This window comes from Mustela nivalis (genome assembly GCF_964662115.1).
Source record: "Mustela nivalis genome assembly, chromosome: 7".
Lineage (NCBI taxonomy): Eukaryota > Metazoa > Chordata > Mammalia > Carnivora > Mustelidae > Mustela > Mustela nivalis.
The window spans coordinates 134838195-134863901 of record NC_139026.1 but is presented as its reverse complement, the minus strand read 5'-3'; the positions used below and the strand labels follow the sequence as shown (position 1 = coordinate 134863901).

Below are 25707 nucleotides of genomic sequence, written 5' to 3'. Positions count from 1 at the left end.
CCTGGGATGGAGTCCTGCATCGGGCTCACACGTCAGTGAGGAGTCTGCTTCTCCCACTTTTTCTCTCAATCTCTTTCAAATCAATAAAATAATTAAAAATAACAACAACAACAACAACAACAATAATAAAGGGGCATCTGGGTGGCTCAGTGAGTTAAGTGTCTGACTCTGGATGTCAGCTCAGGTCATGATCTCAGGGTCATGAGATCGAGCCCCGCATCAGACCTCATGATAAGCATGAAGCCTGCTGCTTAGGGTTCTCTCACTCCCTCTCTTTCTGCCTTCCCTCCCTCCCTCCCCAATTTCTTGCTCTCTAAAAAAAAATAATAAAAATAATAAAACAAGGAGATAGACAATGCGTACATAGTTGAGAAGATGGTACTGTATACTAAATTCTCAGTGATTCCCATTATTGCTGGGAAAGCCAACTCTAAATAAAGTTGTAGAGAATATAGGAAATATTTTAATATTTGGCTTGGGAAGATGCTTTTTCTAGTAACATTGAATATAATTTGACCAATACTTGTAAATTTAAAGCTATAAATATAAGGCTAAGAAACTTTATTTTCAATAAGCAATCTTTAGACCTCTACCTAGTATTCCCAGCTGGGCACAAACATCTAAATATAATCCTGCCACCCACTCTCAAGTGAATGCTAAAAAAAGCCTAAAAGAAATTATTTTCTCCTAATTCTTTTCTTAAAAAATATTCTATTTATTAAAATTTAAAAAATAGGTATTTCAGAATTAGTGTCACACTTACTGATAATAAAAATTTTAACATTTAGGGAATAATTCTGTAATTCTATAGTTTCCAAAAGGAGTTTGCTTTGGTAGATCATATCAGTCTTTCAAGGTTTTTTGGAAACAGCTATCCTATCAAAAAATTAAATATCTTTACAGAAAAAAAGCCATAGCTTCCAAATCGCAATGAATAATAAATACCAACATAACCTCTATCTTTGATGTCCAATAGACCTGAGGAGGATGAATATGTGGCTATGATTTACCCCATGGCTAGCACTCCATCTGCTTTCAGTATTCTTTGTGGTGCTGCTGTGATTAAATCTGTTCTAGTGCAAATACCCTGAGGCCATCACAAGTGAATTCTCTGGAGTTTCCTGCTCAACTCCAAAACTTCTCAGCTAACGTGCCTTTCTTTTTCCCTTTTCCCATCACTGTCCCCTTCCTCAAAAATAATTTCTGAAAAAAAGAAAAAAAATGTAGTTTCTGAGGACACGTGAATCGAGCCTCAGATTGCACATCCGGCTCTTGATTTCAGCTCCCATCATGATCGAAAGGTCCCTGGATAGAGTCGCACATCTGCCTCCAGGCTTGGAAGCCAGTCTCCTTGAGGAATCCCTACCCTTCTCATTGCCCCTCCCCTGATCACTCTCTGCCTTTCTCATTCTCTCTCCATAGAATAAATACAGAAATACTTACAACAGAGTTACTGCTGGAACTATGGTATTGATTTTTCTGCTTTTACACCCCTTTTATTATGGATTACTTCCACCATTTCTCTCCTCCTTATTTAGCACTGATATTTTACATTTATGACAACTCCTTCTACATCCCCTTGCTCCTCTCAAGCTGAAAACATGCTTACAAATAAAAAGAAAATAATGATTTCCTTCATCCTGTGGTGCTTTGAAGTATCCAGGGCCTTTCCAGGTGTCTGTAGGTGGTAGTCTACACCCTTGCGATGCAGCACATGGCCCAAGGACCACTGGCATTCGCATCACCTGACAGGTCAGAATGCAGGATCCCAGACCTGTGGTCATACTGTTCATTATTTTTTGAAAGATTTTATTTATTTCTTTGACAGACAGAGATCTCAAGTAGTCAGAAAGGCAGGCAGAGAGAGAGGTGGAAGCAGGCTCCCTGCGGAGCAGAGAGCCAGATGTGGGGCTCAATCCCAGGATCCTGAGATTATGACCTGAGCCCAAGGCAGAGGATTAAGCCACTGAGCCACACACGCGCCCCTCACCATGTGCATTTTTAATAAGGTCTCCGAGGATTCAGTAAAATTGGAGAAATTCTGGCCCATACTGAGTCACTGCCACATTCTGTTACCTTAACTTCAACTTCTAGAGCAAGCCTCATGTTCGTCACTATCAATTCTTCAAAACTGGAAATGTATTAAAAGTCATTAACTTTCTAAGCTTCCCTGATCCCCACGAACTGACCCTGCTCTCTTTCTCCTTCCAATTCTCTTACTTTGCACTCAATGATACTACTTAGGAAGTACCACTGTTTTATAAGCCATTAAGTAAAGTAATTCAGGGGGCGCCTGGGTGGAGCAGCGAATTGGTCATCCAGCTGTTGATTTTGGCTCAAGTCATGATGGCACCATCTTGGGATTGAGCCCCGCATCGGGCTCTAGTCTCAGAAGTGAACCTGTTTGAGGCATCTCTCTCCCTCTCCCTTTGCCCGTCCCCCTAATCACTCACTGTCTCTCTCATTCTCTCTCCCTAAAATAAATCTTTAAAACAGAGTTATTTCTGGATCTATGGTCTTGATTGTTCTGCTTTTACACCCATTTTACTAGGGTTTATCTTCACCACTTCTTTCCTCTTTATTCAGCACTAGTATCTCACATCTATTACCTCTCTTTCTGCATCTCCTTGCTCCCCCCTAGCTAAAAACATGCTCACAAATAAAAACAAAATAATGCTTTTCCTTGATCCCATGGTGTCTTGAACTATCCACTGGCCCTTCCAGACTTTTCTGCAGAAACCCCTTGCTACAGAGCACATGACACAGGGACCACAGACACTGGCATCACCTGAGAGGTCAGAATGCAGAATCCCAGACCTGCTGCTCACAATCTGCATTTTTAGCAAGGTCTCTGATTACTAAAGTTGGAGAAATTCTAGTCCATACTGTATCTGCTACCACATTCCTTTACCTTAACTTCACCTTCTAGAAGCAAGCCTTATGTGCATCACTATCAATTCTTCAAAACTGGAAATGTCTTAAAAGTCGTAAGCTTTCTAATGGACTTCTTATCATGGCTAAAGTTTCCTTGATTTCCCCCGAACTGACCCTCCTCCCTTCTTCCTTCCAATACTCTTACTTTGCACTCAATGATACTATTTATGAAGTACCAACATTTTTATGCCATTAAGATACACACACTTATTGGTGACTAGAACATCGCTCTGCATCATCAACTAGGGCAGTCCTGAATGTCTTCCCAACCATGAGGAAAGCAGTAAGAGCAGGAAAATTTCGGTATCCTACTCTGACAGGTTTTGGTACTGGAAGCTCACCTGATATTATTCCTGCATTTCAAATAGTCTGCTCCTCATTTAAAAGAATTATTTTGGTGGGGTTATGGACATTGGGGAGAATATGTGCTTTGGCCAATGCTGTGCAGTGTGTAAACCTGGAGATTCACAGACCTGTACCCCTGTAGCTAAGAACATATTATATGTTAATAAAAAATAAAAAAATTTTAAAAAGAAAATAAAAAATAAAGAATTGTTCTACTTTACCACCTTCCACTCTGACAGCTGCTTATTGTCCTTCATTTACTCCCCGTATTCTTGACTTTCTCGTCAGTCACCCTTTTTATCCTTTCCACTTATTTCCTGGCGTTCCTTTGGTCTTAGAGTACCTTGACATGGAACCACTAAGTAAGCTCCTTTGTGGCACCCTCAATTTCATGTGTTACCGACACTGACACCTGATAAGACTTCAACTTATCACCTTTTCAATCTTTCTCTTTATCTCTAATTCAATAGATGATTTTCTTTGGATATTGAAATATGTCAGTGCTCCCATTTTACACCAATATTTTATCAAATGACTTTTTAATAAAATACAAGTCTTACCTTCTACTTGCTCATTTAATGTACTTTCCCCTTTCTGATCTGCATGCCCAGATAAATGATCAAGGTATGTCTCTGGGAGACTCTCAGAATTACTCTGTTAAAATGAACAACAAAAATGAGTTGCATAAAGATTTCCTAATCCTTTTCTAAGAAAATATCTGAACTTCCTACTTTCATAGTAATCAGACTCACAAATAAGCATATACTGAAAACCAAAACATTTTAAAAACTCATATATGCTTTCTAAATTAAATATAATGTTTAATCTTCATTTGGCCACCGGCTGTAAACTGAGCATCAAATGCTAGAGTAAATATTTTCTTGGACAGAACACTGACTTATATGTACATTTCCACAGGAACTAACAAAACACCTAACTCTCCTTTGCATTCCCCACCAAATTAAAGGATATTAAAAATATGTATTTAAATAAATTCTTTAGTAAGTATATTTGCTACAAATTTAAGCTGTTCCGAACAGCAGAACCTTTTTCCATGTAAAAATAGGACACCTGACATAAGAAACCTTGGAGTAGATCATGTTGAGTATAAAGAATACAGTGTGGTAACTGCTGCTTCATTTGTATAAACAAAGGCTTGGAAACTTTATTGACAGGATAATGGTTAAATGCAATGCCAAAGTAGGAAGAAAAACTTTTCATGAAATTATGTTTAAATAATAGTAAAAAGTTTTAGATATAGGTATGAAACTCTCCAAAAAGTATAATAAGCTTTCATAAGGGAATAATAAGAACATTTATTTATTAATTACCTAAAAGGTACCAGGCACTTATTTCAGTATACCCATTTTCTTTTCTACAAACAACAATAATACCAATGGTTATGACAATGGGGTGGATCTTCCTGCTTCCTGGTCATTCCAAGACATTAGAGTGAAATGATGAACAGGTGTGATCCACGGTTCTGTCTGTCTAGAATGTCTAGAAGGTCTCCAAGACCTTCACACAACTGGTCCTTCTCATCCTTTACTTGACAGCTCTTGCCACACTCAGAGAGATTGTTTCTGACCAACAAAATTCTGCTTGTATTCTCATCCCCATTCTAACTGCAAACTCCCCCACTGTTCCCTAACCTAACATTCCTATTTTCTTATATGAACCACTAACAGTGACTTACAGTGGGTTGTTATTCTTCATTTTTCTGCATCAACCACTACAGCCTAACCCCTCAACTTGTACAGCCTGGTATATAGCTGGTATTCAATAACAAATATATTTAAGTTCAAAACACCTAAAATAATCTCACTGAGGAGTCACCTATATGGCTCAGTCAGTTAAGCAACTGACTGTTGATTTCAGTTCAGTTCATGATCTCTGGGTTGGGAGATTAAGCCCCATGTTGGGCTCCATCATGTGCACAAAGCCTACTTGGGAATCTTTCTGTTTCTCTTCTTCTGCCCCTCCTCACCCCTCTCACATGCTCTCTCTTTCTTTTTCTCTAAAACTAACAACAACAAGCTCACTGAGGAGGTCTCAAGTACCAAGTCACTATACTAGGTATCGACCCTAGCACAATGCAAGGGTTAAGGGCATTGATAGCCGTGCAGTCCAAACTTCACATATAACTTTGGATTCCCCCAAAACTTTACTCATCTCCTATTGAACTTCCTACTTCAAAAGCAATTAGACTTAAAAATAGCAAAAGTGTATATTAAAAACCAAAATATTTAAATAGAAGACCTTAGATCTCTAGAGTAGAGATCATTAGATCTGTAGATCTCATCTACTTCTTAATCCTCATTTGAATATTGACTCTGTAAACTAAGCACGGAAGGTCAGAGTAAATTATAACCTAATGCTGACCTTATCAATAACGTAAAGTCAATTAACACATTTTGTATGTCCTATATATTATATACTGTACTCCTACAATATAAACTAAAGAAGAGGTTATGAAGAAAATCATAAGGAAGAGGAAAATACATTAACAGTACTGTACTGTATCAAAAAAATCTGAGTGTAAGTGGACAAACAATTCAAACCCATCTTGTTCAAGGGTCAACTGTATACCTAACACAATGTCACTGAAATTTAACATAGCCCAAATTAGAAATCCACCTGCCCATTCTAACTTTCCCCTTCTTTTCTTAACACTACTGCTATTTATTTTATTGCCCTTCAGAAATCTTCACATTTCAAAAAAGGGTCCTCGATATTTAGTAAATCACTAATACTGCTGTGATCATTTTTGTCTCATGTTTCTATAGTGCCCTTAACAGTTTACAAAGTGTTTCCATACTTGTTCATTACACATACCTGAGAGGTAGGTATTAGAACCATTTTTATGAATGAGGTCTGTGACATTCAAACAGGTTAAACAAGTTTTTCTGGGATCCCACAGCTACCAAGTGACAGAATCTGGATGCCACTGTATCTTTTGACTTCAAACACAGTGCTTGCCGTACTGTATAGCACCTACCTGTCCTAAGAGATCAGGCCCTTTTAAGCTCCCTCCATAGTCTGTCACCTTAGAAAAGGTCATCGTTACCTTACACTTACGTTTCTGTAAGTAAGGCTGCCACAAAGATACTCAAGGCATACTATTTTAACTATCTGAAATAGTTTTTACCTATTGAAAGCACCACTAAACCAGGGATGCCTAGGCATTTCTGGGATAGAGCCCCAGAAATGGGGAGTGGAGAGCCTGCTTCTCCCTTGCCCTCTGCCCCTCCCCCACTCATGCTCCCTTTCTCTCTCTCTCTCTCAAATAAATAAATAAAATCTTTTTAAAAATAAATAAAACACCACTAAACCAGTGGTAATAATACCACTAATACCATTATATTACTATAATTTTTATTATAATCACAATGCTCCTTGTAAATCTACTTAACAATCCAAATATAATAGTTTCAGGGGCCCCCCATGGTTCAGTTGAGCTCTGTGCTCAGACTGGAGTCTGCTTCAGATTCTCCCTCTCCCTCCCACTCACTAACTCTCTCTCTCAACTACATAGATACACACATATGCATATACATACATACAGATAGATAGATAGACAGACAGATAGATAGATACACTTTCAAGTCCCAGGTATCATCTTTTCAAATTCCAACTTGTGAAAAACTAAAATCTAAACTCTTTCTAGATCTCATTAGGAGTTTTGCACATCCATATACACCACAGAATCATATATCTGGCCATAAGCTGGCCTGGAGTAATTCTTTGGTTATTTAGATAACTTAATTTCAAAACACAAACTAATTCCTAATCATGTCTAAGCCTCCGTTTTCTGCAATACTACTACTACACAGTTTTCATTAGGTTAAGTTTGTAAATTAATAGAACTATATTTGCTGGATTATTATATTTAGCACAGAAATATTTTATCAATTACAGGTAAAAAGTATAAGGAAATAGTTTTTATAGGCAAATGCAGAGATGAGAGTGTAAAGTCTAAGCATCCCTTTTACGTTTGAAAATCACTCCTTGCTTTTATTTTAAAATAATAATAAAACGGTACCTCAGAATCCCAAGGTGATTCTTCATTTTGTTCTGCAAATCCTAATGCTGACAGCATAACTATAAAATACAGTCACAGATACATTAATGAGAACGTGTATTATGAATTTTAAACGTATATACAAGCCTATGCCCCCTTCATGAATACTTCAATAAAATAAAAGTAAAAGCAGTAAAGATTTTCAGAGGGTTGAAGAATTTTCAGGAACCAAAAGCTGGTATACTTAAAAAGAAAGACAGCAAAAAGAAAAAGAAAAATATCTTAATGAAATGGGGGAACATAACTGGATCTACATACTGTGATATTTCTTATACTAGCATTTAGGCCTAGAAAAAAATGTGGAGATGTTTACTAACTTACCATGTCTATCATTTTTACCTGCCCTGTCAGCAGAAGTCAAACAGTCATTAATTGTTTGTGCTTGTGGAACACTTTCAGTGATACCATCGTCCTTTGTTCCAATCCCTGGCCGCTCCTCTCCTTCCTATAAAAACAATACAAAACAAAAGCCCGACTTCAGAAAACATTATATCAATTCACGTGCTCACCCACTCACTCAGAAAGACAAATGCGTCCATCAAGTCATAGGCACTATCCTGGGAGAAGCTGGAAATATAAATAAAAGAGACTGTCATGTATCCTAGTAGGGGTAGAGATGGACAAAAACGAGAACAGAAGAGTATCATTTACTAGTTCTACAGGTGAAGTGAATAAAGCACAGTGAAGGCACAAAGGGGAAAACAGGTGTATATGGGAAGCTCAGGAAATGCTGCAAAGGTAGGGCTGTATCTGGAGAGAGAGACTACACAAAGACAGTGTGAAGGGCATTCTAGAAAAGGTAGAATGAGCAAAAGGATGACGTATGGAATAACACAGTAAGTGACTATAGCTACAGAAGGTGGCAAAACTGGAACACAATTTTTGGGAGTGGGATAGAGAGACAGAATTGGAAAACCAGGACTGAAACAAAAAAGGCAAGTGTGATGCTGGAATATAAACTTTCTCCTTCAGGTAATGGGCATCCACTAAAGAAGCAGAGGAGTTACATCACCACAAATATATTCTAGAAAGGTCACTCTCATAGCAATGTAGAGATGAACATAAAGGAACCCAAGGGGCACTTGGGTGGCTCAGTGGGTTAAAGCCTCTGCCTTTGGCTCAGGGATCATCAGGTCATGATCCCTGATGCGGGTGATCGAACCCCGCATCAGGCTTTCTGCTCAGCGAGGAGCCTGCTTTCTCTTCTTCGCTCTGCCTACTTGTGATCTGTCTGTCAAGTAAATAAATAAAATCTTTGAATTAAAAAAAAGGAACCCAAGCCAGAAGAGGATTTCAAATTATAGGACAGAGAGAGAGGGAATTATATTAAGATATGAAAAATGGGAAGCAGATACAAAATCGTGCATGCAGAGAGTGACTGAATGTGGTGATTTTTTCTTTTTTTGCTTTTTAATATTTTTTAAAGGTTTTATATTTATTTGTCAGAGAGAGAGAGCACAAGCAGGAAGAGAAGCAGGCAGAGAGAGAAGCAGACTCCTCGCTGAGCAAGGAGCCCAATGAGGGACTCAAGCCCAGAGCCCTGAGATCCTGACCTGAGCTGAAGGCAGATGCTTAACTGACTAAGCCACCCAGGTGCCCCTTTTTCTAATTTAAATTCAATTAATTAACATATAATGTATTATTGGATTCAAAGGTAGAGATGTGATGTTTTTTTCTAAAAGATTTAATTTATTTATATTTAGAAGGAGAGGGTGTGCATGCAGGTGGAGGGGCAGAGGAAGAGAAACACAGAGAAACCTCAAGTAGACTCCCTACTCAGTATGGGGGCCGACCAGGGGCTTCATGCCAGGACCCTGAGATCATGACCTGAGCAACACCAACAGTCAGATGCTTAACCAAGCAAGCCACCGAAGTGTCCCTGGATGTAGTAATTTCAGGGAAGTTTGGAGTCCAGGATTTTTCCTACTTCAGTGTTTCAGTGGTGCTATCTACTAGGAAGGGGAAAACAAATGACAGAGCAAATTACAGAAAGCCAGGGAAGAAGAAAGCATCAGAAACAATGTCTTCAATCTGGGACATACCAAATTTGAAGCACCCCAGAGCCTTTTTTTTTTTTAAGATTTTATTTATTTGTTTGTTGGAGACAGGGAGTACAAGTAGAGGGAGGGGCAGGCAGAGAGAGAAGCAGGCTACCCGCTGAACAAGAAGCCCAATGCAGGACTCAATCCCAGCACCCTGGGATCAAAACTTGAACCAAAGATAGATGCTTAACTAACTGAGCCACCCAGACATCCTGAAGCACCCAGAAGACTTATGAAGAAATTTCTAGACAAATACATTTGGAGTAGGAAAAATGACATTACTCATGATGTTAAAAAGATAAATATCGGGTGCCTGGGTAGCTCAGTGGGTTGAGCCTCTGCCTTCAGCTCAGGTCACGATCCCAGGGTTCTGGGATCGAGCCTCCCATTGGGCTCTCTGCTCAGCAGAGAGCCTGCCTCCACTCTCTCTCTGCCTGCCTCTCTGCCTACTTGTGATCTCTGTCTGTCAAATAAATAAATAAAATTTTATTAAAAAGATTAATAAAGATTTAACTGCAAAACACCAAGATTTTGTAGGAATACTCATTTTTGAAAATTAATCTTAAAAGATTTCTATTATATAAAAGAAATAATAGGATTTTAAAATTCTGAGGCATTTTTAAGTACTACTATGATATATGAGAAAAATATAAAACTCTATTTTAAAATTCACATCATTTTCTTATTCCACTGTGAACAGCATATTTCACCAGTAGGTAATGACCAGAGAAAGAATCTAATATTAAAAAAAATCATGATCGGGGCGCCTGGGTGGTTCAGTGGGTTAAGCCCCTGCCTTTGGCTCAGGTCATGGTCTCAGGGTCCTGGGATAGAGCCCCGCATCGGGCTCTCTGCTCGGCAGGGAGCATGGTTCCCTTCCTCTCTCTCTCTCTGCCTGCTTCTCTGTGATCTCCATCTGTCAAATAAATAAATAAAATCTTTAACAAATAATAATAATTATGATCATCCAAGTTGAAGGTTTTAAAGTCTCCAAATACATGTGTCATTATCAAGCAGGACCCAATATTCACATGAGGAAAGAAGAAAGGGACATAAATAAATAAATAAAAAATCACCAGCATTTCTGGATTTCAGATATGAAAGAATTCACATGATAAATTTAACAACTATGGAGCTCCTGGCTGGCTCAGTGGGAAGAGAGTGTGACTCTTGATCTCCATGCTGGGTATAGAGATTACTTAAAATTTTTTAAATTTAAAAAGAACCCCCCAAAACTAATAGCTATGAATACTAACGTTTCCTGATAATATAAAATGTATCCACTGTTGGAGATATTTGAAAAAGTAAAAATCATCTTCCAGAAATAATTCTGTATACTCTGTTAGCAACCTTTGCTTCCTTATGATTCTATAATGACAACTAGTTCATATTAGGATAAAAACTATAAATTGTTAGTTTATTCATTTGATCTGTGTGCATGTGTCTATTGCAGATACAATTAAAAATAAATCAGAATCAAAAAACAAGATGTTAGGGGCACCTGGGTGGCTTAGTGGGTTAAAGCCTATGCCTTCAACTAAGCTCATGATCCCAGGGTCCTGGGATTGAGCCCCACTTCAGGCTCTCTGCTGAGCAGGGAGCCTGCTTCCCCCCGCTACTCTCTCTGCCTGCCTCTCTGCCTACTTGTGATCTCTGTCTGTCAAATAAATAAATAAAATCTTTAAAAAATTATATTTTTTCTTTAAGAGTGTTGCACCTTAAAATTTATTTCATTTAATGGATAAAGATTAAGAACCTCACTTACATAGTCATAAATTTCAGTTTTGAGTAATGAAAAGACTACGTAAGGTGTTTACTTCTCTCCTCTCTTTATTCTCAAAAAGATCTAAAACTTTCCAAGATTACACCACACAGTACATAAATTAGAAGCCACAAGAAAGAGCACCTGGTTGGCTCAGTTGGTTAAGCATCTGCCCTCAGCTCATGAAGGTCATGATCCCAGGCTCATGGGATCAAGTCCTTCATCAGGCTCCCTACTCAGTAGGGAGTCTGCTTCTCCACTTCCCCTCCCCCTGCTCTTGTACTCTCTCTCACACAAACAGAAAAATAAATAAAATCCAAGATGCCCTTCAACAGATGAATGGATAAGGAAGTTGTGGTCCATATACATTATGGAGTATTATGCCTCCATCAGAAAGGATGAATACCCGACTTTTGTAGCAACATGGACAGGACTGGAAGAGATTATGCTGAGTGAAATAAATCAAGCAGAGAGAGTCAATTATCATATGGTTTCACTTATTTGTGGAGCATAACAAATATCATGGAGGACAAGGAGTGTTAGAGAGGAGAAGGGAGTTGGGGTAAATTGGAAGGGGAGGTGAATCATGAGAGACTATGGACTCTGAAAAACAATCTGAGGGATAAAGTGGCAGGGGGGTGTGGGAGGTTGGGGTACCAGGTGGTGGGTATTATAGAGGGCACGGATTGCATAGAGCACTGGGTTGGTAAAAAAAAATAATGAATACTGTTTTTCTAAAAATAAATAAATTGAAAAAATTTTTAAAAAAAGGATAATGGCCAAAATTCAAAATTCATAATAAGTCTGATTAAGGCCTAAAACAGATTTCACTTTGCATTATCTATAAACACAGGTTTTGCTAAATTACATATACAATATCACACTTTATCAACTTAAAAGAATAAAATTTTCTTCCACTTCTTCATAGAAATAAGCTGTAATCATTCAGATGAGTGAGCATTTTTTTTAATTACCTGACTCCGTTTTCTTAATTCGCACTTAAAATAATTTCTACCATATTTTATAATGTAGAGTATCTGCTGTCCCGTAGCCCCACAACTGCTATTGTGTTTTTATAATAATCTCTCTCAACTCTGCAAGCTTTACAGTCATCTAGCCCTTCTTAAATGAATTCTTTCCCTTCACCTCCTCCCTCATCTTCATATTCCATCTATAGCTGTTCTTTCCAGTTGCTCTGTAATTCTTTCCTCCCATAATGGCATACCTAAGAACTGTTCACTCCCACCAGACTTTATAAATCTCAATCCAATTACCTCTCTTCCAGTATGACACTGCTTTCTCTTATGATCTTGAGGACTTCCCTTTCTTCCTAAGATTCTTTTCATTAGAAGGATCAAGACGATAAAATATGAACAGGGAAAAAGTTTAAAATGAAACAACTTACCTTTGTAAGACCAAGGCCTAACGATGTGAAAGGAGGTTTTAGAATAGAATCAGGCGATGGCAAAGCAGGAGGAGAAGAGTCACAGATGTCAGCAGATGGTTTGGAAAAAACACCAACTGTATCTTCACATTTGTTTTCAGAATTATCATGCTCAGATAAAGTTTTATCTCCTGGTGATAGAAGGCCAAGTTCTATTTCCACTTAGTAAAAAAACAAAATAAAGAGTATATGAAAATATCTGTAATTTCAAGTTACTAACACAAGAATGGACAAAAATCAGTGCATAACAAGTCTTCAAACAGCTTACATTTCTTGAAAAGCTGAGAAGCATTCATTAATTTTCTTAAGTTTGGTTTTGAGGTGTTCTAGAAAAGAAATTAATAGTATTAAGGATTACAAATAACACATTTGGTAAAATAATTATAATATTCACCATTGTCAAATGAGCACCATTACACAAAGAACATGGGTTTTGGAATCCTTCAAATGTAGATTCAAATCTCAGTTCTGCCATTTACTAGCCTACATTTTCTCCTGGGGTGAGGATTATGAGAGATGCGTGTGTTCCAAAATTCATTGTTTATGCACCACACCCAGTGCTCCATGCAATACGTGCCCTCTTTAAAACCCACCACACCAAGCTCAACCAACCTCCCATGCCAGCCCCTACAAAACCCTCCAATTGTTTTTCAGAGTCCATAGTCTCTCATGGTTCTTCTCCCCTTCCAATTTCTCTCAACTCCCTTCTCCTCTCCATCTCTCTATGTCCTCCATGTTAGTTCTTATGCTCCACAAGTAAGTGAAACCATATGATAATTGACTCTCTCTGCTTGATTTATTTCATGCAGAATAATCTCCTCTAGTCCCATCCATGTTCATACAAAAGTTGGGTACACATCCTTTCTGATGGAGGCATAATACTCCATCTTGTATATGGACCACATCTTCTTTATCCATTCAACCGTTGAAGGGCATCTTGGTTCTTTCCACAGTTTGGCGACTGTGGCCATTGCTGCTATGAACATTGGGGTACAGATGGCCCTTCTGTTCACTACATCTGTATCTTTGGGGTAAATATCCAGCAGTGCAACTGCAGGGTCATCGGGTAGCACAGTTTTCCAATGTGGCTGCACCAACTTGCATTCCCACCAACACTGTAAGAAGTTTCCCCTTTCTCCACATCTTCTCCAACACTTGTTGTTTACTGTCTTCTTGATTTTGGCCATTCTAACTGGTGGAAGGTGGTATCTCAATGTGTTTTTGCTTTGAATCTCTCTGATGTCTAATGATGATGAACACATGGAACTGGCACAAAAAGAGACACATAGACCAGTGGAACAGAATAGAGTCCATATATGGACCCTCGACTCTATGGTCAAATAATCTTCAACAAAGCAGGAAAAAAAAATACAGGAGAAAAAAGACTCTCTATCTAAAATTCTAAGCTCACAATTAAAGAATAGTAAAAAATAGATTGTAACCTTCTTTCTCATTTATTTCCTCAACATAATTCATTTGCACTTATAAATCCTAAACATGAAGAGGGAATATAAATTTTTAAATTATGTATTTGAAAAATTTTTTATATTTAATTATGACATATTATGCACATTACATTATTTATATAACATTCCATTATACAGAATTCCATCTGTCTGCTCATTAATTCACATTCAAAAAATATTAAAATTAATTCTTCAAGCAAGCTTTTACTCTAGGTGTTCCAGGAGATGCACAATTATGTTTCCTAAAATCCAATAGCTTATAATGATGCAGGAGCTTTTTATTTTATTTTATTTTATTTTAAAGATTTTATTTATTTATTTGTCAGAGAGTGAGAGAGAGGGCGAGAGCGAGCACAGGCAGACAGCGTGGCAGGCAGAGTCAGAGGGAGAAGCAGGCTCCCTGCAGAGCAAGGAGCCCGATGTGGGACTCGATCCCAGGATGCTGGGATCATGACCTGAGCTGAAAGCAGCTGCTTAACCAACTGAGCCACCCAGGCGTCCCATGATGCAGGAGCTTTATCATGAATATTTAAATAAATATAAAGTGACTAAAAGTTTGAATCTTAGAATCTGATACAAAGATTATGAGTAGATATTTTTGAAAAACTGTAATATAAAAGATTTCTGAAATTAGACATTTTACCATATGGGTATGAAAAGCCTCTGCTTCTAGTGTTAATTATTTTTTTAGGGAAAACGTGTATTCTTCACTTAGATAAAGAGTTTTAACTAAACTCTTTATGGAATTATTTTGAAAACACAGTAGAATGTGTTAAGTAGAATTTAAATTTCTAAATTTCCACAATTTCCAATCTTATTTTGGTCTAAATGTAGAACAAGGGAAAGAAATAGCAAAAAAAAAAAAAAAAAAAAAAAAAAAACTTTCATAAAACTGTATGCTACCAAAATAAAAAATGTCCAAGAAAAAACTATCTGTAATAAATAACTGGGTCCACTAAAGATTCATTTAGGAATGAGTATTATAAAAGTCATGTTAGAAGAAAAGAGAAATAGAGATAAAGAGAAAAAGAGAAAGGAAAAGAAAGAAAAGTCATGATAAGATAATTTAAAACTCACAGTAAGAATCCTTATCCTTGACCAAATGTCATATTTCCTCCATCATGGGAAAGCTTTTCCCAATATAATTTTCCTGTCATTATATATTTCCAGCCCATTTTTTCTAACTTTGATATTTAACAGAGTTAAAAAAAATTCAACTTGTCATATTTCTATAAAGTGGTTTGTTCTGACCAACTTTCCACTTCAAACATAAAATGATGATAGGCAGGCCACTGCTAAGTTTTAAGAGAAAATAATACACAAAACTAAATTCAGAGCAGAAAAATTAATTTCACAAGAGAGTATATTACCTTCATATTGAAACTTAAGTCTTCATCATCTGATGTAGGCCATGAAGCATTATCATCACCAGGTTTAACAGAAATACTTTAGAGCAAAAATATACAACAAAAACAAGTTAATGAAAAAGAAAAATCAAGTGAAAGGTCATCTATTTATTTATTGAATGAAGTTTCTTGATGTAATTGAACTTTAGCCTCTGTTTTTGTTATTAAGTTTTTATTTTAATTCCAGTATCACACAGTGCTGTATTAGTTTCATGTATACAATATAATGATTTGGTAATTCCATCACCCAGCGCTCAGCACGACAAGTGCATTCCTTAACCCTTAGCTCCTATTTCACCTGTTTCCCTACCCATCTCCCCTCTGGTAACCATCAACTTGTTCACTATGGTTAAGAGTCAGTTTCTTCGTTGTCTGTCTCTCGCTTTTTGTTGTTTTATTTTTCTTTGCTCATTTCTATTGTTTCTTAAATTCCACATATGAGTAAAATCATATGGTATTTGTCTTTCTCTGACTTAACTCCACTTAGCACAATACTCTCTAGTTCCCTCTATTTCACTGAAATGGCAAAACTTCATTCTTTTCTATGGCTGAATATTCCATTGTATATATATGTGCCACTTCTTTATCCATTCATCTCTCAATGGACACTCAGGCTGACTATTATAACTAATGCTGTAGTAACCATAGGGGTACATGTATCCATTCAAATTGGTATTTTCCTATTTTGGGGCATAAATACCCAATAGTGTGATTACTGGATTGTAGGGTAGTTCAGTTTTTACCTTTTGGAGGAAACGCCATACTGTTTCCACAGTGGCTGCATTAGTTTGCATTCGCACCGATAATCCAAGAGGATACCTTTTTCTCCACATACATGCCAACATTGTTATTTATGTTTTTTATTTTAGCCATTCTGACAGGTAGGCAGTGCTATCTCGTTGTAGTTTTGATTTCCATTTCCCTGATGCTGAGTGATGCTGAGTATCTTCTTGGGTGCCTGTTGGTCATTGTGTGTTTTCTTTGGAAAAATGTCTGTTCATGTCTTCTGATAATTTTTAAATTGGGTTGTGTTTTTGGTGCTGAGTTCTATCAGTTCTTTTTATTTGTATACTAACCCTTTATTGGCTATGTCATTTGCAAATATCTGCTCCTATTCCATAGGTTGCCTTTTCATTGTGTGGACTGATCCCTTCACTGTGTAAAAGCTTTTGATTTTGATGTAGTCCCCACAGTTTGCTTTGCTTTTACTGCTCCTGAGGCAAGAGCAGTAAAAGCAAAAATAAACAGAAACAGACCCAGAAATACAGAGAATTCTGTATCACCAGAAGAGAATGGGGTGGGAAGATGGACAAAATGGGTAAAGGGGAATGGAAGGTTCAGGATTCCAGTTACAGTAAGTCACAGGGATACAAGTACAGCATAGCCCTACAAGTGCAGGGCTCAGTGGTACCCTCCAAACTTTTAAATCTTTAGCCTATGAAAGCAGATTCCCAAAACAAGCACAGCATCAAATGATCAAGAGTAGAAGCCATTTCCTGCTAAACTGAAAGTCATCCTTGTAATCATCGCAATGTAGACATGTTACCAACTACCCAAATGAAGCTCTGTTACTGATTTGACAGCCAGTCCTAGCCCACCAAACCGTACAAGTACATGGGAAGGACATCAGAGTATTAGAAAAAGAGGTGGAGTGAGGAGACCCCTACCTTGGGCCATATATCTGTGTAGTTCAGAATCTCCATTCCCCCATTACTCGAGAGGATCTAATCCAAGATTGGGCTGGAAGTAGTAGTAGTACAGCATTCCTATATGCTGTAAAAAGCCTTCCCTGTGGCTCAAATGATTTTAATACCTCTCAACAGAAAACCTGAAGTATGCTAGTTCATTCAATTCAACCAACCAACAAAAAAACTGCTCATGACTCTCTTGAACCCTCTATTTTAATGTGCTTTTCTAAACTCCCAATATCCCATATCCTTCATTCCTTTCTGTGTGTGTGTGTCCCTCATTTCTGTAAGCCATCTTGATCTAACTTATAAGCCCAAATATTCTGACATCTTTTCTAAAACTCTTATTCCCATCCAACCCAGTGTCGTTATTCTTGAAACTCGAGCTCTCCTGCCAATTCCTTCCTTACGCACCTTCACTGTGTTCACTAGACCCACTCCCCATCTTTCTATTATTAAAACATTCACCTATTAAGATGAGGAAACAAGGAAAAAACCTGAATGTAAATATCATTTCTGTCACTTATCATATCCAAGTAAGTCACTTTAGTCTCTTCTGCATTTCAAATTCTCCATTTAAATAATCACTTGGTGAGGATGTTAAACACAGGTTGTAGAACCAGAGGGTATTTTGATTAATTCATCTCTAAGATGCCCTAAAATCATGAAATTCTATGTGCTTTTGATTTTGTCTACAGAAAAACAGAGAATACTTAGCTGGCAGAAAGGGAAAAAATTAATGGAATAAAAGAAACACCAAGAAAAGCAGAGAAGAAAGAAAAAAGAAAAATACAAGAAAAGATTATAGAAAAGTCAAGAGAGAAAAGGAAAAAAATCTACAAAAAAAGAAAAGGCTTCAAGGAACTGGTCAAGGGACTAGTCTAAAGGGAAAACTAGACGGGGAAGTCAGTAAACAGGAATCATTTAGAAATATCCTCTAAATAGATGATAAAATTAATTAACGTATCATGGCCTACACCTAGATTACATATCCATCACTTCTGGAAAAAGCATTCATCTCAAGGAGAGCAGACATCTCTTTATCTAAGAACTTGCCTGATTAGGTCATGCTTATGTAAAAGCTATGTACTATGGCCATAGGTAATGAGAGCCATTCTAAAATCTTGGACAGTAAAAACAAGAGACTAGTTGCCACTGCACTAATTACCCCTAGTTATCACTAGTTGACAAATATAATAGAACAAATGCTTGGACTAACCTGGTTTCTTAGGAAAACTCTAAATCAGCAAACACATAACTAAATCTGACTTTCTGAGCTGATCTGACTGGGATCTGTTCCTTAACCTCAGTGCTGCTGAGGGACAAAAGAATTGATGTGGGAGTCATGCAGGCTGACAGTCAATTCGTGGGTCTACTACTCTTTTTTTTTTTTTTAACATAAAAGGATTTGTTTATATTATGATACTTCTTTTTTGTTTGTTTGCTTTTTTATTTTTTTATTTTTTTAATTTTTTTTAATTTTTTATTTTTTATAAACATATATTTTTATCCCCAGGGGTACAGGTCTGTGAATCACCAGGTTTACACACTTCACAGCACTCACCAAAGCACATACCCTCCCCAATGTCCATACCCTACCCCCTTCTCCCAACCCCCCCCCCCCAGCAACCCTCAGTTTGTTTTGTGAGATTAAGAGTCACTTATGGTTTGTCTCCCTCCCAATCCCATCTTGTTTCATTGATTCTTCTCCTACCCACTTAAGCCCCCATGTTGCATCACCACTTCCTCATATCAGCGAGATCATATGATAGTTGTCTTTCTCTGCTTGACTTATTTCGCTAAGCATGATACGCTCTAGTTCCATCCATGTTGTCGCAAATGGCAAGATTTCATTTCTTTTGATGGCTGCATAGTATTCCATTGTGTATATATACCACTTCTTCTTGATCCATTCATCTGTTGATGGACATCTAGGTTCTTTCCATAGTTTGGCTATTGTGGACATTGCTGCTATAAACATTCGGGTGAACGTGCCCCTTTGGATCACTACGTTTGTATCTTTAGGGTAAATACCCAATAGTGCAATTGCTGGGTCATAGGGCAGTTCTATTTTCAACATTTTGAGGAACCTCCATGCTGTTTTCCAGAGTGGCTGCACCAGCTTGCATTCCCACCAACAGTGTAGGAGTGTTCCCCTTTCTCCACATCCTAGCCAGCATCTATCATTTCCTGACTTGTTTATTTTAGCCATTCTGACTGGTGTGAGGTGATATCGCATTGTGGTTTTGATTTGTATTTCCCTGATGCCGAGTGATATGGAGCACTTTTTCATGTGTCTGTTGGCCATCTGGATGTCTTCTTTGCAGAAATGTTATGATACTTCTTCAACAGAAACACAATTCAAATATAAACACACTTGTAAAACTCTTATTCTCTTAATCAAAGCTTTGTTGACTACCACACTTAGCTACTAGCAGCATTTGGATGCAAAGGTTTCACTTGTTTTAATCTAGACAAGCCAAAGCAGAGACTCTGATTTGGAGACTTAACAGACACCCCTGCCAGTGGGCTCCTGCTGCTGTTGCTGCTGCTGTTGCTACTTCCAGACAGCGCTGGTGGCATCTACTTAGGTTTTCTGCTTCCAGCTGAAGGTTTGCATATTTGTAATGGTTTCCGAGTGGCCTCTTCACTGATAAAGCCTTTTTTGGTGAAGGCTGAGATTCTGATTTCAGGGCAACTGGAGCACAGTCTCTTGAAGTCACTTCCAAAGTGACTTTGGATCATGTTTGGATTGAGGTTTCTTCTCCTTTTTTTCAAGTGGGGATTTTACTTTCACTTCTTTCTTTTTAATTTCTTCCACTTTATTTTCTCCCACAGTGAAGTTTGCATCATCATCTTCACTCTCCCTAAAATCAGACTCATCCTCAGACTCTCCACCAGGGGGTTGGTTCAGAGTCGTCAGCACTACCGCCATGACTGCCTTCCTAAAGACTCTTCCTCTGCTGTACCACAGCTTTTGATGCTGCTTTTCTTTTCCCTTGAGCACCGCACACATCATCTCCCTCGGTAAGCTTATCTCAATCAAAATCATCACTGGCTACACTGCAATCGGAGAGATGGGGAGCCTTAGTCATTATCCCAATTTCACTGCTGCCACATTTTTTGGTGCTTGTATCTCGAGCCTCTCCCACATCAATGGTGACCCCTGGAAGTTCCTTCACTGATAAAGCTAGCGCCACTTCTAAGTCTCGCTGGTAAAGTTCGTCACCTAAAGCCATCCTTTTTTAGGTGTTTTCTCTTGTAGTGGGATATCTTCTTTCTGGACATTCTTCAGTTTAGGTTTTCTTGTTTCTAGTATTAACTCTTTTGGTATTGTTCTGGGCTTCTTATTCAAAGGTGTGGTTGCAGAAACAAAGTCATCATCACATTTGAAAATTTGAAGAATTTTCAAACTGAGTAACTGACTAGATTCTTAGGCCTCATGGGGGGGCACCATGGCCCCCTCCAAGACCAAAAATTCACAGTGTTCAAGCTCTTGTTAGCAGCAGTGGCGGTTTCTGGGTCTGCTACTCTTTAACTATAGAATCATAGGTCAATTAATCAATGTTCCTGAACCACAGCTGACTAAATAATAAAAAAATAGGCTGTAACAGCACATCTACTTTGTGATGCTATTGTAATGACTATATAATAATAAATGTCAAGCACATAATATAGTGCCTAACACACAGTAGGACTCTCAACAAATGCTTTTCTCTGCATTCCCTTGTTAACACAGAATTTGTTAAAAAAAAAAAATCCACAAAAATCCTACCTGCTTAAAGAGTCTTCTTCAGAAGTCTTATTCGCCACTAAAGAAAAAAGCAAAGTACATTTTAAATCAACAACAGAAAAATACAGAATATTCAAATTGTGAGACTGATGTTGTATTAAAAAGTATTCTTCGGGACCAAACCTGGCAACCACACTGGAGTGAATATTAATTATACTATTGGTAGGCAGTAAACTCGCTAAAAAATGTTACTTTCTCCTCTACATTTACCAAATGGAAGAAAAGAATGGTATTTATTGGAATTTGATACCTACAAGTGGATGTTTATAATGACCACAATTTTAACCAAACCCTTGAGACTAACAGAAAATGGTGTCATTAGCAGAATCATCCTCATAGACTGACAAAGTCAGGATTCTTCTGGATTCTTCAGGACTTTCACTATGAGGTACAGTTAAAAGAGACTATAATTATTTTGCTGTAACACAACAGAACTTCTCCAGATCTCCAGCAGGGGCTGTTAAGTTTAGGGTGAAACACCTCATCACAAAGTTTGGTCTACAGCCACTCTACTTTGCAGCATGGCAAAACATAGCAAACAGACTCTCTCTGGCCTTATTTCCAATTGCAAGGTAAGTATGAAAGCTTTTAGTGATTTTAGTGATTCTAGTTCTATAAAGTATAACCTCTTGAGTCGACCTACTTTCATTGCTGGAGAGTCTATCTGGATCCACCTCTTAGACCAGAATGGTACCAAAGATTAGTGCTAGGTAGCAGGATATGATGTCATTGTTCTCAACCTTCCCCACTATGTGACAAACATCTGTAGAAATCACACTTTTTCAGTCTGTAAGGCATATGTCATCAGATCCTACACTGATGAACATAACAAAGGACAAAGATTATCTTGAATCACTATATTCAATTACCTCAGAATTTTAATTTTTTAAACATTCGAGAAGATATCCACTGTATGATTGCAACTATATGACATTCTGGTAAAAGTAAAACTTTTTAAGTTAGGAGACAAGGGTTGTGACAAGGGGAACAGGCACAGCACAGAGAACTTTTAAGGCAGTGAAACTATTCTATGTGATACCACATGGTAGATACATGTCATCACACATTTGTTAAAACCCATAGAATGTACAACACCAAGAATGAACCCTGATGTAAATTATGGACTGTGGATGATAAAGATGAGCTAATATAAATATAACAATGTACCACTGTGGTTCAGGATGTTGACAACAAGAAGGCTACGCGTGTAGAGGAACATGCGGTAAATGGAAACTCTCTGTACTTTCTGCGATATTTTGCAATGGACTTGAAAATGCTGTAAAAAAGAAGGTCTATTTACTGTGAAGGAAAAAAAGAAAAGGTATCCATTGAGACTGTTAAGTGTTGGTACAAACCAGGTGATTTATCAAGCATTTACTATTTGATTTCCTTCCGGGAACCATAATTTTGATATATGCTAGGGAGAAGATGCCTACATGATTATCACTTAAAGAAAACTTCAGGCACTGAGTATCTATAAGATTCTTGTATTGGCAGACAACATCTCACACGAGTTGTCGTGATTTAATGCTGGAGGAATTAAGCACACCCATAGGCCGAGGATTCTTAGAAGCCTGCACTTGGCTTCCTCTAGACTTCACTCCATGCACCTTTTCTCTGCTGATTTTGCTTTGTATCATTTCACTGTAATAACCGCAGGTATGCGTACAAATATATTGAGACGTGCGAGGTCCTCCAGTGAATAACCAAACCTGGGTGTCATTTTGGGAGCCTCTAATACCAATGCATCATATGCAATTTTTATGATTAAGGTTGATGTTTTAAGACACGATTACAGTTAGAAGGTTATTTCACAGAATACCTTTCCTTGAATCTGTTTTTCTTAGAATTTGCCTGGGGGACTACTGTATTTCTATATCCATTTGAATAAAGGCATAAAAGGAATAGATGAAATAATGTCAGAAAATAATGTGAAACAAGCAACAATCGTATTTTAATTGGGGAAAAAAAGAGAATTCTGCTGATTACCAATATGTCCTACAGTATAAAAGTTCCTATAAAAAAACTAAAAGGTCACATAAATTTTCTGCAACTAAATAGGGCTTAATTCACTTCTATTGTAGTTATGAATCGATAAGGGATAATTATAGAAAAATATATATATATATTATATATATATAAAATATATAAAAATATATAGAAAAATATATCATACACAGTATAATAACACACTATTGGTTCTAGAGGTTTTTTGTTTCCACTCATTTTATTAATTTCTTATAGAATTAGAAACAGTTCACCTATTAAAGGCAGTTGTTGACAATCTGCTCAAAAACTCAGAAATACTACATTCGAAATGTAGGATGAGTTATCCACTCCAGCCTGAAAATAGTGGATTTGATCGTTAGAGATCAACAGAATTCATTTGGGGGAAAACAAAGTGAGTTATCTTATATACATAGATGGTTAAAAACTTGTCAATCTATTTGGCCACATATTCTTGTTAAGCCATAGTTTACCAATTTCTGAAAAAGTACAAAAGCATGTCACATTAAAACTGTTATCAGGTAAAAATTTCCGATAATCCAGAAAATGCTTTCAATCTTGGCTAAACATCATCACTAACTCTGTCACTGTGGTACAGGTACAAAGAAGTTAAGCACAAGAAACAACAAAATATGAAATACATTTTAGATGGGGTAGCCTGTTACCTTAGGAGGAAATATACATATAGTAGAAATGTGTTCCAATAGTGATAGATTCCAAGACAGTTTTCCTTAGTGCTTTCTTTACAGATGAAATTCAGAAAGAAGCAGTAAAAGTAAAGATATAAGAAGAAGGCAAATTAAAGAGGATGGAGAGAGACAGCACTAACAAAAATAGTCCAGTACTGACGTTTTTTACTGACACAGAATCCCTAGCAAGTGACAACTGGTATATTCAGCATATCACCTTATATTTCCTCCTTGATATTATACTAGTTTTCTGCAATAAAATACTTAACAGAGGTCAGTTTCTCCCAAACTGCAGGTCTGTATAAAGTATTTCTGATCAAATTTAAAACTGTCAAAAGACAGCTGCATCGTGATTCCATTTCAGAGATAGGGCCTGACAGCGGCTTCCTGCCTATTGCTTCCAGATTTTTGTCCTAGTATTCATCCACGAGAGTGTATCAGGGACTTGAAGAAAAGCTCAAGTATCTCTACACAAAACAGGTAAGAAAGACAACACTTTTCCTCACACTTGACCCCTAGGTTTTGACAATTATGGAAAAATGTTGGCCAGTCTACTCACCAGGCCAGACCATATCCCCTTGACCCTGTCCAGGTAGATACTGCAGTTAGAAAAAATAACACTTGTTGTGTTATTTTTCCATATTTGAACACAGAATAGTCCAGTCACATAAATAACAGACCTTACAACTCAAAAATGGTTCTTTTGAAAAGGTTACCACCAAAGAACTTTTAAAAGTTAAATCCAACTATTTTTAGTGATTTTGATACAATTAATACTCCATGAAATATTTTTTTTCAAATTTTTCAACAACATTTTCTCTAATTCCTCTCCTAAGTTTCCCCAGCCACTTCTCAGTCTTCTCTACCAAGTCTTACACCTCCATCCACACTTTATATTCTGGTATTGCCAGGCTTTGTTCACTGGCCTTCGTCTATTTCTATATGTTTTCCATCATGGACAAGCTCAATCTTTGTCCAAGCTATGACTTAGCCTAATAATTCTAATCAGTTTATTTCAAATCAGCACCTACAAACTTGAGGCTCTGTCTCCAGCTAGAAACTCCTAGTATTCAATTATCCAGTTACTAAAAATATTCTACATGGATATTCCATCAAATTCAACATATACAGAAAATCCCTGGTCTTCCCTATTCCCACTGCACTCCGATAAAGTTCTACTCATTCTTCATGGGCAAGTTTAAATGTTAGTGCACAACCTGAAAATATATGATTCTTCTACGATTTCTTCTTCCCCCTCCCCTTTTTTAAGATTTTATTTGACAGAGAGACAGCGAGAGGGGGAACACAAGCAGGGGGAGTGGGAGAGGGAGAAGCAAGTTTCCCATGGAACAGGGACCCCAATGTGGGGCTTCATCCCAGGACCTTGGGATCATGACCTGAGCTGAAGGCAGCTACTTAATGACTGAGCCACCCAGGCATCCCCCTCTCTCATCTTTCTACATTCAATAATCATGAAACTGTATTAACTATACTTCTTTTCTATCATTGCTTTATATTTCCCCTGCCACTGCCCTACACAAACATGAGCTCTTAATTGAGGACTTCCAGAAGGGGAAAAAAAATAACCCCACCAACTAGTATTGCTATTTATTAAATGAATAAAAAGTTTTTAAGCAAAACAAATGGGAAAGGCAGCACCTGGGTGACTCAGTTAAGCATCTGCCTTCCCCTCAAGTCACGGTCTCAGGGTCCTGGGATCAAGCCCCATTCCAGGCTCCCTGCTCAATGGGGAGTCTGCTTCTCCCTCTCCCTCTGCCCCTCTGCCCCACTTGTGCTCTCTCTCAAATAAATAAAATCTTTTGAAAAGTTTTAAATTTTTAAAAAATGAGAAAGATATAAGGCCTAGAAAAGAACAACATTGTAAATTGAATAAATTGAGCCTCCTGACTTTTTGAGTATAGAGGAGTGAACATTTCATAATGGACTGATACTAGACTAAGGAAATATAAGCGTCCTTTATCTTCCAGTCTCTTTACATGGTTTTTTTCCAATCTATCCTCCACATGAGGGGTGACCAAACTATGGCCAC

At 37.6% G+C, this 25707-nt stretch overlaps 1 protein-coding gene and 1 pseudogene across 11 annotated transcripts in view; both read right to left on the bottom strand.

Moving 5' to 3' along the window:
• LOC309869537 (ankyrin repeat domain-containing protein 26-like) overlaps positions 1–25707 on the bottom strand; it is a 68012-nt gene that overhangs the window by 27129 nt on the left and 15176 nt on the right. For 8 of the 10 annotated variants that reach the window (XR_014314237.1, XR_014314238.1, XR_014314239.1 and 5 more), the window contains exons 7-13: positions 20944–20980; positions 15445–15520; positions 12877–12934; positions 12570–12769; positions 7682–7805; positions 7322–7380; positions 3840–3933 (exon numbers count right to left, since the gene is read on the bottom strand). Coding sequence is in view for 2 of the 10 variants with exons in the window: in XM_082740895.1 (XP_082597021.1) it covers positions 3840–3933; positions 7322–7380; positions 7682–7805; positions 12570–12769; positions 12877–12934; positions 15445–15520; positions 20944–20980 (648 nt within the window). In the remaining 8 variants the exon portion in view is untranslated. The remainder of the gene's footprint in view (positions 1–3839; positions 3934–7321; positions 7381–7681; positions 7806–12569; positions 12770–12876; positions 12935–15444; positions 15521–20943; positions 20981–25707) is intronic. The other 2 variants (XR_014314243.1, XR_014314244.1) reach the window with 1 other exon arrangement.
• LOC309868870 (RAD51-associated protein 1 pseudogene) lies at positions 19554–20891 on the bottom strand (annotated as a pseudogene). Its single transcript has 2 exons — positions 20867–20891; positions 19554–20600 (listed from the first exon to the last, which is right to left on the bottom strand). The product of its transcript is annotated as an RAD51-associated protein 1 pseudogene (transcript).